The following is a 16,532-nucleotide window of genomic DNA, read 5'->3' on the forward strand; positions in this document are numbered from 1 at the left end:
CTCTTTCCAATAATGATTTCTATTATTCTATTTCAGTCCGCACCTGTGAAGAACACACATACATATTTCTGTTGTCCCACTCGTAGTGGAGCATCCTCACCTCGCTGCATGAATGAAAACAACTTAACCCCGTTTCTGTTTTGGCATCCCTGTCCAACAACAGGGCCTCAGTGCACTGAACTGCTGCATCTTAACCAACATTATCATTCTTCACCCTCCAGCCACTGTTTCTGTCTCGCTGAGAGAGAGCAGGGTGATGCGCGCTCACGCCGCATCACTGAGCCAAACATTCAACCCCCCCCAACCTGCTCTCTCCATCCCAGTTACCAAAGTGCATGAAGCCCCTCCCCCTACCATCCCTGCATCATGGTCAGGTCTGACGCTGATCAGCTGCAATGATTGCAAAAGCAAACCAATAACTTTCACCCTACCCCCACCCATCATCCCGTGACAGCGTGATAATCTCATTTCATCCCATTATCCTTCATTCAGTGTGTAATTGATTAACCTTGAGTGACCATTTTGCCTGTGGGTGTCAGTGCTCATGGCATGTGCGAGTATACATGTCAGACGAGTTCTGTTAGTTTGAACGAGTGACACTGAGATAGTTGTGTATATTTTCACAGAAGTAAATATTATTTCCTTTTGAACTAGGTGGCAAATGATTAAATCTTCTTGTCATTATCAAGGTAAAAAGCTAACGAAGTAATGTGAGGTGAACAGTAACGCCACATTGTTTTACATTGGATGCATGTTTGGAATGCATCCGTGCATGCAGAATTACATTTTTTTAAAGGTTAAACTTGATCTTTAGCTGGTGGCTTTGAATTGCTCAGGTGCAACATCATGTCCTCAAAATTAACAGGTCAGCTGCATGATCAAATAGTGCTCCAATGTGCATGAAACATTCCTCATTAACCACCTTTTATCATCATCTTTTACACATGTAAAATCAATAATTCATTTAAACTTGAGACAAACATTCTCAGGTATTTACTTGAAAGCTTTTTTTTAGTGTCTTTCCTTGGTTGCTTATTATCATTAATATTTAGGAAAAGAAAAAAATAGTTGCTGGTTTTAAAGTCAAGCTGCAGTGTAACTTCTACCACAGGATGTTCTATTTGCATTTTTATCCAAAAGTGCATGCATGTATTAAATCCTTTATTAAGCTGCTCAGACTGTCAGGAAAATGCTGTTGATGTTGGTGAGTGTCCTGAAACACAACATGTTTCTTTTACGATAAATAGATTTAATCAGCTGCCAATGATATTTGAAGAATTTGCATATCTGGACAGATTTGTTTTGCAGAATGGCTTTGATGAATTTCTAATCATGGTTTCTTCCTTCAGTGAATCAACCAGTGGTTGGCAAAATATATATCTCTAACTTAACGTCAGAGAGCTTTTCTATCCTCTGGAATGGCACTGAAGAACAATTTGATGGTTTTATCTTGGAGATTATTGACTCTGATTGGCTAATGAAGCCAAAGGAATATAACATATCCCGCAATGTAAGGTCCCATGACGTCACAGGGCTCAGGCCCAGCACTGATTACATAGCCTACCTCTACGGGACATACAAGGGATCTCGAACAAGTGCTGTCAGTACTGTTGCATCAACAGGTATTTTGAATTTATGTGCATCAAATTATTAGCCTAAGAAATTAGGTTTTAAGCTTCTTAATATTCTTCACTAGTTATCTGCTCTGTAGAGTTGACTTGCACCTGTATGCATACTCTGGATTTACAGCAGAGACAAATACATGCTTTTTAATTCAATAAATGAATATACACTTTTTTTTTTTTCTCCCCTGTAGCTGAAGAGCCTGTTTTGTCGAAGCTAGTAGTTTCTAACATTACCTCAGACAGATTCTCTCTGTCGTGGCAGACAAGAGAGAAGGACTTTGATAAGTTTATAGTAGAAGTCAGAGAGTCTGCTTTGCCCTCGCAGGCAGTGGGGCGCACTCTGCCAGGAGACGTGCGCTCCACAGTAATGACCGGGCTCAAAGCGAGCACGGGCTACAACGTAAAGCTTTACGCCAGTGACGGTGGTCAGAACACACAGCCTCTGTTTGCTGTAGCCACAACAGGTATTGCATTACATGCATTTCTTGATTCTGCATGTTCCAGCAACGTGTGTAATCAGGACAACATAACTGAACGGTCATGTTCTTCTTTTATTCAGAGGATGTCCCACAGTTGGGGCCCATAACTGCTTCATCTGTGAGCCCACATAACCTCAGCTTGTCCTGGAGCACTGTGTCAGGCCACTTTGATGGCTTTGTAATCCGGGTCAGTGACTCTGAGCAGCAGTCTGATGCACTGGAGTTCAGACTGCCTGGCGAAGTCCGTAACATAACGATCTCTAACCTGATGGATGACACAGGCTATGATATTGAACTGTACGGTATTTCTCATGGGCGCCGCACTCCTTCAGTGTTAGCCCATGCTGTCACAGGTATTACGTATTTAACTCATATCCTTTACGTTAAACATGTTTCAGTTGTAGTGTAGCACAATACATTCGATGTATTTTAAACATTTTGAGGTTTTTGTTTTTAAACCACTTTTTGGGAATAACAAAGAAATCTACAGATCTAAGGCCTAAAGTGCTTAAGGAGCAAGGTTGACATGCATCATAGGCAGATATTGTTTTTGGTTTGGTTGTGACAATTAAAACCATTTGATTTATTGACTCCAAATATGTTTAAGCAAGCATTGGAAATCTCCTATGTAAGAGAAACCAACATTCTGTCCAAAACTGATACAATCAGCCTAAAATTTTTGTTTGCTCAATTAATTGTGTCTCGTGAGTATAAGTTGGAAAAGCAGTAGAAGTTTTGTTGGCAGAACATGCGATGTATGGAATGCTCCATATTTATGGGGTTTCCACTGTGGCTCATTATTATAGGATGGTCTGCGTCTTTGTGTTCTGGTTGTAAAAAGGAGCCCTGAAGACACCTTTGAGGGCCAAACTTAGAACAGGAGACTGCGTTCTCTTCTCAAACACTTTCATGAAACAATTTAGAATTCACCATAAAGGCTGATACAACAGCGCAGCAACCATTTTAGCTCCCTCTATTGCTGCTGTTTTGTTCCCATTGATCCATATCAACATCTTGCGTTGTTTTGATGCCCCTCTGCATTTATGCCAGAAACTGTCAGAAACACAAGAAAAAATGCTTTCTGATTAAATAAATCCAGTTTTCTTGTAGACCTCTATGCAGAATACAGATACAGTTAGTGGAGTCTCCCCCTGCTGGTGATTGGGGAAACAAAATGCGTGTTTAAAGGGGCACTAGGTAGCATTTTCACCTAAAATTATAGCCTTCAGGAGTTTAACGAAGGTTAAACAAGTCAATGGTAAGCGAATGAAGCCTGTCTCGCTCCCAACAGGGGTCTGTATGCTGAAAATCCCATATGTAACTTCGGCAGGAGCGACCCGCTTCTGAAGTGTCGTGATGCGCGAGAAGAGTCGTTTGTGTTTACGGCACTTAGCTAGGTACTGTATGCTAGCTGTAGTTGTAGGCTATGTGTTCGCTTGCGTTGAAGAGCCAACACCAAGCGTTTCCTATTCTGCCTTTCACAGACTGAATATGAAACGTTCGATGTTGGCACTTCCCATCTTTGTGAAATTTCTCCAAGCGTGATCTTGTTCATCTACCATAGTGACCTGCGTTTTAGATCGTGAAGAGACAGGTGATGATGGTGCTCTAATTCCTCCTGAGTTCGAGACGTAGCCTAGCTTCAGAAATACACGGACTGACCTGATTATAATAAGAATAGCGTTTTGATCCGAACAAGAATTGTTATCTACAAATGAAAATTGATTAATTTGTGATTGTAATCGGAATAGTGTAGAGCTAGTCTGCGTTTATTGCGGCGTGTATGTTGGTAGTGCCTGCGCGCATCTGTCTAAGATGTAACTTTTGTAAGTGTCTGCTAATACAAAAGAATCACTCCACGAATACACCATGATGAGGGAAGAATCCCATTCAAGATCAGCAACAGTCCATCCATACATCCATCCATCCATACATCCATTATCTGCCGCTTGTCCGGGGATCGGGTCGCGGGGACAGCAGCCTGAGCAGAGAAACCCAGACGAGCTGTCCCCGGCCACTTCCTCCAGCAACAGTATTATAGCACATTATCTTGAGTTCTCTCTTCAGAAAATCTCTGATTATAGTATCTTACGTGGGCAGTCTACACTTGTGAATCAGATTACCTAACTGCACTGACTAAATAACACAATGGCAGCATTCGCCACGATGTTTAGTTAGTGGGTGTGTACAGGTGGGCATTTTTACGACAGTGTAGAATTTCAGTTTGACCAATAGAGATCGCTATACTGCCGCTAAACTACCTTGTATCCCTTTAAGGCTATTCGTCATTGGCTATATTTTCAGACCTGTAGGGTACATCCATCTTTCAGATCTATGCTCCTAGATGGCAACATAAACAAGCTGAAAGGGACAAGTAGTGGAGTCATTATTTGCGCTGCAGTGGAAATGTGTCTATTCTCTGACGTAGCAATTGCTTTTTGTGTCTCCAAACATGAAGCTCGATACAAGCCTCAAAATGTCGCTTTAGAAGCATCTGGGTGAGGAATTATGAAGCACTATGATGCATGTCACTTTGCCTTTTAGCGTGCGGTGAACTTGAGATGCTGAAGATATCCTACTTTTAATTTGGTGGCAACTTCTTCTTGAACTTGTTACACTGGGAGAGCCGGCTCTTTATTTGCTTTTGCAACCATTGCACATATTATCCTCCCAATGGAATCTCGTTACCCCTTCAATGAAACCCATCCCCTTCCTCCCAGCTCCTTTGCCTAAAGTGGAAAACTTGACCATTTCCAACGTAACCCCCTACGGTTTCCAAGTGTCGTGGGAAGTGAGGCAGCAGCGGCAGCAGGAGGAACTAGCTCCCTCCAGTGGCGGCTTCAGTCACTTTCACATAGTGGTGACAGACTCTGGCTGGCTGTTGGAGCCTCAAGAGTTCACTGTGCCAGGAAACCAAAGCCACCTGGACATCTGGGGTCTCATCACCGGCATAGGCTATGAGGTCAGGCTGACCGGGGTGTCAGAGTCAGGGCTTCTCTCTCGGCCTCTGACTACAGTGGCTGTGACAGGTACCACCCACAGTGCACTGCAAGGACCCTCGTCTTACTAAACAGTCCAATTTCTCAATTTACTGCAACTTCTAATATGTGTAGTTGTTGAACTTTATTATTCATTTATGAAGTTTCACAGACAAAACATGGCAGTGTTCCTTGGTATCAATGATTAAAAGATTAAGGATTCAAATCTGTAATTGATCATGATCAGCCTTAGTATTAATAGATGTAGGTATGTGCCATGATTTGATGGTGAAGCTTCAGTTTGGTACTCTTAATTAACCCTAACTCTTTTTCTTCCAGAATGATCTCACCTTTCTTTTGTTTGAAGCATTTTCTTGGTATGCAGCTGTGTCAACGAGAAGAAGAGACGTGAAGCTCCCGTCTGTTTCTTCTTTCCTTTAAAATATGAGCAAGCATCTTTGTTTGTTTTCATATTTTACAATGTGTTTTCCTTCACATTTTCTCTATTGCTCGTATAGAGATATTCATGGACAAATTCCACCACGCTGCCGTCTACTCCTGCTTCTTTGTAGATCGTGTGTAAAACGCAGCGAAATCCGACTTCCACATGTAGGAAAACACTGACAAATCAACAGATGCTCTGAGCATGACGTATCTGTTGATTTAACTTCTGATCTTATTTGTTTTTATCTCCTTTGAATGCATTGAATGCATCAAGGCTGGCCTTAAGGACGCATGGGGAGCTCGTCTCAACAGATCCATTTACTGACATAGATAAACGACAACAAAAAGCCTCTTGACCTTTAATACTCGTATGCCTCTGTAGCCCCTCCGCTATGTTTTTGACTATTTCACACTAACTGGATGCCTGAGCATGGCAGATCAGAGGTGGTGGTCCAAAAAGCTTTAAGGCTGGAATGTGATCCTGGCTGCCACCCGGAAACCTTACCTGTTGGCTGACCTCTCCCAGACTGACTGACATTCGTTGATGACTATCATTGGAAAAAGAACCACCAAACCCATTGCCTCGTTAATGTTTCCTTGTCTAACTAGAGGCTGAGCCGGAGGTGGAGCATCTCTTCGTCTCAGATATCACAGCTGACAGTTTCCGTCTGTCGTGGGCAGCTGATGAAGACCTGTTTGACAGATTTGTGATCAAAATAAGAGACGCCAAAAGATTAGCTCATCCTCAAGAGCACAGCGTCCGCGGCGATGAGCGTACCAAGGTTGTAACTGGCCTCATGGGTGGTACTGAGTATGAAATCGAGCTTTATGGTGTCACATTGGACCAACGCTCTCAACCTATTACAGGGGTTGCCCACACAGGTACATGGACAACATTGCAAAGTTTGAAGTGTCATACTAACTACTTTTTGAGTTTGTAGTTCGAAGCGCTGACCCCAGAATCCCACTAATCATATTTATTCCTCTTGTTCAGGCTAAACGGTGTGTCCCATAGAAAATGGTCTCTGGGCATGTGCCTTCTGTTGGGTTTAATTTGGATTCCCAAAGCTGAAGACTTGTTTTCTTCACCTTTATTCATATTTTTTATTGTTTCCCTGTTTGTGCATTTTCGCTTGCACTCTGCCAGGTCTGAGCAGTCCAAGAGGACTTCGCTTCTCTGAAGTGACTGACTCTACAGCTATAGTTCACTGGTCCATGCCGCGCTCTCCGGTGGACAACTACCGCATCACCTATATGCCATTTGAAGGAGGTAAGTGGTTTGTCAGGTTGCACTGCAACGGTTTGCTGCTGGTTTGCAATGCTTAGAAATGTGTGAGCTACCTAGAGTTTTGTGTATTTTTGCAAAAATTTGACCAAAAACCTCACATCAGCTTATAGGAATTTTAGTCCATGAGCTACCTAGAGTTTTGTGTATTTTTGCATAAATTTGACCAAAAACCTCACATCAGCTTATAGGAATTTTAGTCCATTCCTCTGTACAGAGAAGCGTCACCTCTGGGATATTGGTGGGCTTCCTCAATGAGCTGCTCATTTCAGGTCCTTCCACAACTTTTATGTTGGATCTCGGTCAGGACTTTGACATGATCATTCCAGAACATCAACCCTATTCTTTCTTAATCACTCTTTGATAAAGAATTTCCGCTCTCTGGGTTTTCCTGTCTTGCTCCACATCACAGACAGATGTTCATCCCTGTCATTTTCCTTTATCATCCAGAATCCATTGTTCTTTCATGCGAAGCTGTCCTGGCATAGATGCAGTAAAACGGACCCAAACTATGATTCCGCCACAACTATATTTCACAGATGGGAAAAGATTCTTATGCTGCAATGCAGTGTCTTCCTTTCTCCAAACATAGTACTTGTCATTTAAATTAAAAAAAAAAGTTTATACATGTTGACATTTGTCCTCAAAACAATTTTCCACCAGTCTCCTGGCTCTCCTAGGAGCTTTGATAAGGGCAACTGCACCTCTTCATGGATCTTGAAGACGTTTTACCTCTCATCAGCAAGGCTTCTTCAGTTCTAAACTAGATGGTGGGGCGTATCGACTTATAAGCAGAGAGGGTCGTTACAGTCAGATGTGTCACTGAACCCCCTGACCAATGTGCATGTCGTTAGAGTAATTATGACCTCTGAATTGTCTACCACCCTGAAAGGGTGAGTTTTGGTCACAGGATCTAAGGTGTGAATGGTTGTGAAACTGCCAGGGGAGGAGAGACGATGCTGCATTGCAGGTGCTGGGAAGGTGATGCCTGAGACCACCTCCTCTGTTCAAAGATGTTTTTTCCAGTTTAACATGGATGTCTTCCTTGACTCCTCTCTCAAACTATCTGTCTTCTCTGTCCAGAATGTGTACATCACTGTCCTCAGTATAATGTCCCTTTTCCTTGAGCTGTAGGTGCACTGCTGAGTCTTGACCTGAAGAGGTGGCTCTCCTATGTTGTGCCATGCATTTTTTTAAAGCTGTTGTTTGGTCTCTCCCATGCAAAGGTCCTCAGACTCCTCGCTGCACAGCAAATGCGACACCGCTCAATTCGTATTTGGGACGTTTTGTCCTTTGGGTGAACAGGTCTCTGTCTGAGGATGTTCTTGGGGTTTTAAAGTGCACTGGAACGTCATGTTTAGAGAAGATCCTTCTAAGTTCCCGTCACATATGGAATTACAATATGTCTGCTCCTGTTCTTCTTCGCTTCTCTAACAGTGTTGTTTGGTCCAGATTTCTTTGCTGATTTGACAAAGGCCCAGTTGGGTATCCACAGGTTTTCAGAGCTTTCTCGGAGTGCTGATGTTCCTTCTGTTTCCCCTCAGCCGTAGTAGGTGCACTCTTAGCCCTGTGGTGTAGCATTCTGATGACAGTCAGTTTGTGTTCTAGTGGATGATGTGAGTTGAAAAGCAGGTACTGGTCTGAATGTGTGGGTTTCCTGCAAAACTCAGTGTTTGGATTTCAGTCCTCTTCAATGTACACGGCACAGTCCAAAAGAGGCAGCTTGCGGCTGCTTAGGAGTTGCCCTCACAGGCACCTTGGAGTGATTTTTGTTTGTCGACCACTTCTGAGAACTCACTAACATCTGATTGCCACCCCAAGTTGTCCCTTTTACCTTTTCAACTGATAATATTCAGGTGGATGTATCGATAATATAAAGGGTTTTACTACCATTTGGTAGAGCACTTTTTTTTTTACTGACTATGCATGTTTTATCATCTCTAAAAACTGGTTTAGGTATGTAAAGCTAAAATAAAGTCTGTGTTATGACATTGCTTTTTCAAAATGTCATACTTTTACCATAAAGCGTCTCCCCAGCAATTTGAGAAAAGAAACATTGAGCCCGATTGTTAATTTGTACAAGAAATAGAAAAAAATGCAAAGAAAATGTTCCTTTTGCTTTTTTCTCAGTGTGGAAGTGAAAGGGTTAAATCCTCTCTGCGTTTGAGATGACCTTTTAACATCACTAGTGTCGAAACGTGGTCCAGAATGACCGAATTGCAGTAAAATGTTGTTCAAATATTAGATTATAAAATATGACATCAAGAAAGTAACTACCAGTGTTTCTGTGGTGCTGAGCTTGATGTTTTTTTTTTCTTTTTTTGTCAAATATCTCAACAACTTCATGCTGGATTGCTGTTTGTTTCAGTGCAGATATCCAAGCCCACCTCCAGTTGGCTTGTTATAACATTGTGATCCTATGACTCTTCATCAAACCCAGCTTAAGTTGAATAAATGTTAGCTTTCTAACGTTCTAAACTAACATAGTTTAATATGAACATTGTGGGTGTTTTAGTGCAGCTGTAATCTCAAGTCTCTAAAGGTAAACCTAATTGTGAAAACGGCAGTACAAATGCACTTGTAAATCAAATCTATCACCGCTGGACCTGCATGTTTTGTACACTGTTTGTTTGTTCTCTCCCTTCACAGGAAGCCCATTGATCGTGACAGCAGATGGCGGCGTGTCTCAGACTTTGCTGGTCAATATGATTCCTGGAAAGACTTACCAAGTAACTGTCAGTGCTCTGAAGGGTCTGGAGGAAAGTGAGCCGAACACAGAAACTGTAACCACAGGTTGGATTTCCTCTGCTTTCGTGTACACCCACACCTGTGTCATTACGTTGGAGTCAGTTCGAGGAAAAAACAATTTGAAACCTTCCTGTTTGTGTCTTCCAGCTTTGGACAGCCCGCAGGGTCTGACTGCAGTCAATGTCACTGACACGTCTGCTCTGTTGCTGTGGCAACCATCTGTAGCCACCGTTGATGGCTACGTCATCATCTATAGGACCGATTCAAGTGAGTTTCTCCTCAAAGAGCTTCATGATCAGATTTCCTTTTTGATCTGATTGTATCATTTGATTCTTGCCCTTTAGTGACCCCAGCGGTGGAGCATGTTTCTGGAAACACAGTGGAGTTCGAGATGAACTCCCTGGTTCCAGGAACCCACTATGCAGTTGAAATTCATGGTATGAAAGAAGCGAAGAAAAGCGCCTCCACTGTTACTGAATTCACCACAGGTAGGTGGATATGGGAAGTCCACGGGCTGCAACATGTAAGCTGATTGTACAGTCAGAGCGGCTTTGATGAAGGTGATATCTAATGTGTGGTGTTGCATTTGCAGATGTGGATCCCCCTCGTGACCTGAGAGCTATTAACATTCAAACAGACAGTGCAACTCTGACTTGGAAACCCCCTCATGCAGCAGTCACTGGATACACTCTCACCTTCTCATCTGCTGATGGTGTAATCAGGGTACGTAAAAGACACCCACATCAGTTCAGTAACTGACAGCAGAGGCATTTGAACCCAAATAATACAGGCTATTTTCTCCAAAGCATGCCATAGGGATTTGAATTGATTTTCCAAACTTCTTGGCAGCCAATGTTTCAACGTTTTTCAATGTTTTTCGGATTTCCAGACATCAAATATGTGCTTTAGAAAGTAACTTAATCTCAGAAAGCTTCCACCTGTCATCTCATGTTAGGTATAGTTAATAAATACAGAAATAAATGTTTAAATGTATGTATGTATATGTAGAATGCATATGTTGCGTGTCTTTCTTCATTAAGGCTCTGCTCTTTGCGATCACTTTGTGTTTGTGTGTTCAGGAGGTGATGCTAAGCCCGACAGCGTCCTCCTACAGCATGTCTCAGCTGACTGGTTCCACAGAGTATAACGTCCGGCTGCGGGCCATAGCGGGAGCCCAGAGGAGTCGCTACATAACCACCGTCTTTTCCACCAGTAAGGATGAAAAAGTCTTAATTATGTGTGTGTCATTCAAAACTTTTGAAGAGTGAAGGGTCTAGTGATTGGTCCAAATGCGCTTCTAATGCAGATTCCTTATGTTTAATGTGATACTCCAACCAGATCACCTGTGCTTTTTCTTCGTCTTGCCTGAGCCCCACAGATGGGAAAAACGTATCTTTCAAATACTTTTTTTCTTATTTTCCAGGAGCAGTCCTCTCACACGATGCTGTATCCTGCGTGGGGCTTTTTTTTTTTTTAATGTAACAGTAATGAAGATAAAGCAACTGTGTTCTCTGGTTTTCAAGTTGATGTCTTTTTAATGTGTGTTTTTCAGCTGGACATTTGTTCAGGCGCCCCCGGGACTGTGCTCAGATCTTACTAAATGGAGAGACGACCTCTGGCCTGTACACCGTCTATATCGGAGGGGAGGAGAGCCAACCCATCCAGGTTTACTGTGATATGACCACAGATGGTGGAGGATGGATGGTGAGCGGGCAGTTTCACACCATAGATCGCAGTGAATATATGATTGTTCCTGGCATGCAGACTCTGCTTTTCTGATGATAAATGACAGCCAGCACTCGAGGCATTTGCTGTGAAGCTGCTGTGACACTCATGAAAGTCAGTTGTCCTCAGGTTTTCCTCAGACGCCAAAACGGAAAGCTGGAGTTCTTCAGGAACTGGAAGAACTATACCGCCGGTTTTGGTAACATGAACGATGAGTTCTGGCTGGGTAAGAGCGCTCTTCTTTCCGCATCATATTCTCCTCCCTTCTCTCGGACTGCTTCTGACTCGCACACTTTAAACCTCTCTTATAGGTCTCTCCAACCTCCATAAAATCACGAATTTGGGACATTATGAGCTGCGAGTGGACTTGAAAGACAACGGGGAGTCGGCCTACGCTCAGTATGACAAGTTCACAATTGCAGAACCGAGAACACGTTTTAAACTCTACATAGGAACGTACAGTGGAACTGCAGGTGAGTGTCATTTTAAAGTATGAGTTTGATGAGGGAACTGAAACCACTCAGTGCGTCTGTAAGATACATAAAAGCTGGAAATAAGGAAAAACTACTAACTGGGCTCACTCATGACCACATTAGATCTGCTTTGTTTAACCTGTAACAAATTCAGAGTGTAAAAACACCAAGCTGTGCCTTTAAAGGTGTGTTTTGTAGCAATATGTCTTTCCACCATCCATATGTTGCCAGACAGCCAGAGGATAGACTGCATCAACAAATCTTACATAACATGAGAACAGATGAGTTTTAGCTACAGGTGATTTTGTTACCTTAACACAAAGGCAGTTTGGGGAAACTTGGACAAAGAAAGCAGAATCTCACTTTTCAGCTCAACGTTTCCACCTTTGTGTTTTCCTGAAGGTTTCAGCTAAGATTCTTCTGATGCTGAGTTATGACTGTGTCGAAAACTAAGAAAACATCTTGATCGATTTTACAACAGCTGTGCTGCAAACTACGTGAAAAACGGATTACGGATCCTTATCAAAGTGGCAGGCTCTTAATAATTAAATGATTTGGTTTGTTAGTAACTAAATAAGAGGCTCACACCTCTTACTTAGTTGATAATAATTCAAAAAGTAAAAGTATTAAAGCACAAGAGTGTCCATGGAAACTCTTCCATGATGTCTGTGCCATTTGCAGCAGTAACGTAGATCTGCAAACCTTTGATACTGGTTACATGTTGGTCATTTGGATGAAATCTGTGTTTTTAATGATCTCTGTGCCTAAACTTTACCTTTTTTACAGCAACAGCTACTTAAAATGAAAAGAAATTATTAGCGATAAACAGTGGGAGCTTATCATTTGTGTCCCAAGGTGTTCAGGTTAACTGTCTTCTTCATCAACCCTATGATACATTACCAAGCAGCCAGAATTTTACTTATTTGGAGGCTTCTTCCTTAGTTTTTGAAAACATTTCACCTCATCTGAGAGGCTTCTTCTGTTCTAAACTAGTTGGTTGGAGTATTGACTTATTGACTTTAAGATTACCGTGACCTGATGGCTGAGAATCTACAACAACTAAATGAGTCTTGCTAACAGATCTGAACCCACACGCAGTTGTGGCGGTCAGGTTGGTGTATTAGATCCCAAAACAGTTAATGAATTGAATTAATTAAATAGTAATCATCATAATATTACATTTATATCATTTATATCAAACTAAATTACATGTATATTAGTTAAGAATTGAGCAAGGTACAGTTGATTTTAGAGGCCAGACACATGGTGGGAAAGTACATGAGGTGTCAATCTGGATGTTGTATATCTATGAAGTGTAGGAGGAAGGAGTGGTTAGTTTGCTATAGTGCATGTGCAACTCACGTTGGGCTGTTTGAAAGTGTAGTCTGTATTTTGCAGCGCTGTTGAATTGATGAAGATTTATTTTGTAGTGTGTTCAGCCATCTTGGCCACAGAACAAATGCCTTAGTTTTGCAGTTCTGTCTTTCCCATTCTCCGCCTCTCCAGAGAGTTTCCATGAAATTTTGTCTGGGTTGTTTATTTGATCTTGCAGGCAGGTGTAAGCTTTTATCTTTGGCAGAATAAATCCAAATGATTTAATTGATTTCATTTCCAAAAAAAGGGAGAAACAAAAACATGACATTTAAAGGTAGGGTAGGAGATCCTGGATTTTGAGTCCAGCGAAGCTGCATTTTGAAAATACACAGGTAAAAAGTCCCAAACCTTTTCTTCACTTTTCCCCCGAAGGCACGCCTCTAGAGTACATGAACGCGCACGAGCACGAAGGTGCACGAGCGCTGTTCTGACAGCAAGCATCGATCGTTGCCGTATTTAGTATTTAGTATTTAGTTTATGCTAACTATACGTTTAATAATGCTAGGTGCTAGCCAAGCTGGCTCTAGTTTAGCTTCCTGCCAAGCTTCTGGACGTTCACGGAGCAGGGTATGCGCACAGGGAGAAGGAGGGGGAGGGAGGAGCAGATTGCAGTTTGATAGACGGCATCAGTATCCAATCATTGTGAACGGTCCGTTCACAATGATTGGATACTGTTTTTCCTAGCTTGTACGTTCTAGAGGCCACTAAAACTTTTCATATTTGTGTCAAAACTTTTAATTAATTGGTTGCAATGGGGATGTGAAGAGTATTTCAAGCAATATGTAAAAAAATGTTCCAGAAAAAGATCCCCTACCCCGCCTTTAAGTGATGCCCTGAGTTGCAGCTGCATCAGAGTTGCCTTCAAAAAAGCCTAAAAGTAGTTTGGAGTAGCACAGACATAAGAGTGATGAAGCTTCTCATCCAGAACTCTTCCTTTTCAAAAAGCCACTGTTAAAATATTAATATTAAATAAGAAGTCCAACTTTTATTGCTCAATCTGTACAGTCAATAAGCAGCCCCTGAGTTTTACTCTCATTTCATTTGCTCACCAGGTGACTCCATGACCTACCACCAGGGTCGGCCCTTCTCCACCTACGATAACGACAACGATATCGCTGTGACCAACTGCGCCTTGTCCTACAAAGGTGCCTTTTGGTATAAAAACTGTCATCGTGTCAACCTCATGGGGAAATATGGTGACAGCAGTCATAGCAAGGTATGCGCCGTTTCCATAAAATCCTGAATTATTCCAGGGAAAGCTGAATTTGACACGTCATCCACTTTGTTCCATCACTAATACTAATGTTGATGGGCTTATTTGCAGCCCTATTCTCCAGCCGACATCTTACATAAGGGCTGTTTTTTGTAGTCTCAAAATGTGTCAGATTTTCCATCCACTTCATTTCTTCAAGCATTGTCTGCCTGTTCTTTTTTTCTTTTCTTTTTTCTTTTCCGTCTCTGGCACTAAAAAAAGATTTCTTAACTCCTGTGAAGTATTTAAAGAATATCTGTTGCTTCCCTTCTAAGAGAAAAACAACCAACAAGTACTTCAGTTAGGAGCACAAAGATGTAACTGTCCAACCAGCAGAGCAGAATTGTCATCAGTGGATGGGAGTTGTTGGAAAAGCTCCCTCTGGTTTGTTATTTCACTACTTTCACAAGGTTTCTTTCGTTTTTCTCCACAGGGGATCAACTGGTTTCACTGGAAGGGCCACGAACACTCAATCGAATTTGCAGAGATGAAGATCAGGCCAGCCAACTTCAGAAATTTTGAGAGCCGAAAAAAGAGATCATAGACTCATGAGCCCCCTCCCCTCCCTGCGCCTCATCTCCACCCATCATCACTCCCTCCTCTTTGAATCACACTCTAAAACATATTCGAACCAGTGACGTTTGGAATTCAGCTTCAGCTGGGAGAAGTTAACCTGGTAACATTACACCAAAGAACCACCTAGAATTGGCTGTGGGTTTGTGGCTGTCCCAATGTGGCACTGCTGTGTGATTGTGTTCCAAAAGAAAGTAGCAGATGGCTTCTTTTTTTCTTTTTTTTTTGTTTTCTTTTGAGTTGTGTGAATGAACAATCATGTGTTACGGGACCAAACACCTGGATGAGTATGTAAACAGTGGAAAAGAATCCACCAGATCAGTAACACGTCACATCCTCTGCAGTACCTCATTGGCATCGTATGCTGAATTAGAGCTTAACTGAATCATTGGTCAGGAAAGATTCATTGTAATGAACATAAAATAAATGTTTACTGTACGTATGACCATCCACCAACACGCTTGCTGTTCATATTTAAATTCTGATTTGCTTGTTTTGATAGAAAAAAAATAACATCTGGTGCTCTGTAACCTTCAATACGAATAAAACAGTTTGAAAGTGTGTGAGAGCTCTTATTACTGTGCAGTTATTGCCCACACCAGCAGATGGCGGTGTTTACTGCAGTGGAGTGTAGCGATGATAAGTGCCTTTTTCATATTCAGGGTGGTTGCAAGTCTTAAAGTATTAAAAAAAAAAAAAAAAGCACTAAAATTAGTTTTCTGTGATTGAAGTCTACAATAGCTGGAAGAATAAATTATATTTAATTCGCATTTTAGAATTATTTGATATTTCAAGACTTTACTTATTGAAATGGACCGCTTTTGTTTTTCTAATGGATGGTATGCATTCTTTGTTCATTATTAAGAAAGCCTGAATTTAATTTTTTACATGTTTGACATCAGAAAATATTCTCCATCTTCTTCTGTTACTTTAAGAGCGTCAGACCTGGTGACTGATGTTAGGTTGGGCTGCTCTTGCTGGTTGGTGGTGCAGCAGGTTCTTTTCACCGTTCCAAAGGTTAAAGTGAGTTTTATCTCTTTTGCAACTGGAGTCCTTTATTTTTTTTTCTCTCTCTCTCAAAGCCTCTTAGTTTGCGAAATAAATATCTTTCCTACAAAGGTCATCAAATCCATCTTTTAGTAAACTTGATGGAAATGCAGACTTTGGTGTTTGCCAACCTGTTAAAACCTGTCTTTGAGACACAATTTGGTTTTAAGTGATTGATCCGTGTCTTACTTCCTGTTGCAGGAACAGGTCATCTCAGTCTTTCAACATCAGTCAGGTGACAGTGTGTTCTGATCCCAACCACCTTATTTGATTTCCAGGACTTTTGTTTTTGCCTCCCTTTTATAATCCGTACATTTTGGTCTCTCGCCTCCGATCCTCGAAGCAACGACTTCCGAGTATTGGTGCCGGTTGTCAACTTTCACATATTCAAAGAAGCCTGTTGTTGGAATATTGTGTTTGAATATGACAAAGAGAACTGATGAAACGCTAGATGTCTCCCGGCTCAGAGTTGGGAGTTTTCCACATTAAGTTTAAGGTTTAGAAATAACTCCTGACCTGGATTTGTTCC

General features: G+C 41.7%; 1 protein-coding gene across 1 annotated transcript in view; it reads left to right on the plus strand.

The window, feature by feature from the left end:
* The window catches only part of LOC142373196 (tenascin-like), a 40,355-nt gene extending 24,862 nt beyond the window's left edge, over positions 1 to 15,493 (plus strand). The window contains exons 14-29 of the mRNA XM_075456332.1: positions 1,350 to 1,622; positions 1,817 to 2,089; positions 2,185 to 2,457; positions 4,825 to 5,133; positions 6,136 to 6,408; positions 6,674 to 6,796; positions 9,461 to 9,604; positions 9,707 to 9,826; positions 9,904 to 10,047; positions 10,152 to 10,282; positions 10,639 to 10,771; positions 11,112 to 11,263; positions 11,414 to 11,510; positions 11,596 to 11,757; positions 14,184 to 14,347; positions 14,817 to 15,493. Coding sequence (XP_075312447.1) covers positions 1,350 to 1,622; positions 1,817 to 2,089; positions 2,185 to 2,457; positions 4,825 to 5,133; positions 6,136 to 6,408; positions 6,674 to 6,796; positions 9,461 to 9,604; positions 9,707 to 9,826; positions 9,904 to 10,047; positions 10,152 to 10,282; positions 10,639 to 10,771; positions 11,112 to 11,263; positions 11,414 to 11,510; positions 11,596 to 11,757; positions 14,184 to 14,347; positions 14,817 to 14,927 — 2,882 coding nt within the window. The 3' untranslated portion in view covers positions 14,928 to 15,493. The remainder of the gene's footprint in view (positions 1 to 1,349; positions 1,623 to 1,816; positions 2,090 to 2,184; positions 2,458 to 4,824; positions 5,134 to 6,135; positions 6,409 to 6,673; positions 6,797 to 9,460; positions 9,605 to 9,706; positions 9,827 to 9,903; positions 10,048 to 10,151; positions 10,283 to 10,638; positions 10,772 to 11,111; positions 11,264 to 11,413; positions 11,511 to 11,595; positions 11,758 to 14,183; positions 14,348 to 14,816) is intronic.
* The last annotated feature ends 1,039 nt before the right edge of the window (positions 15,494 to 16,532 follow it).

Source organism: Odontesthes bonariensis, chromosome 22 (genome assembly GCF_027942865.1).
Source record: "Odontesthes bonariensis isolate fOdoBon6 chromosome 22, fOdoBon6.hap1, whole genome shotgun sequence".
Classification (NCBI taxonomy): domain Eukaryota; kingdom Metazoa; phylum Chordata; class Actinopteri; order Atheriniformes; family Atherinopsidae; genus Odontesthes; species Odontesthes bonariensis.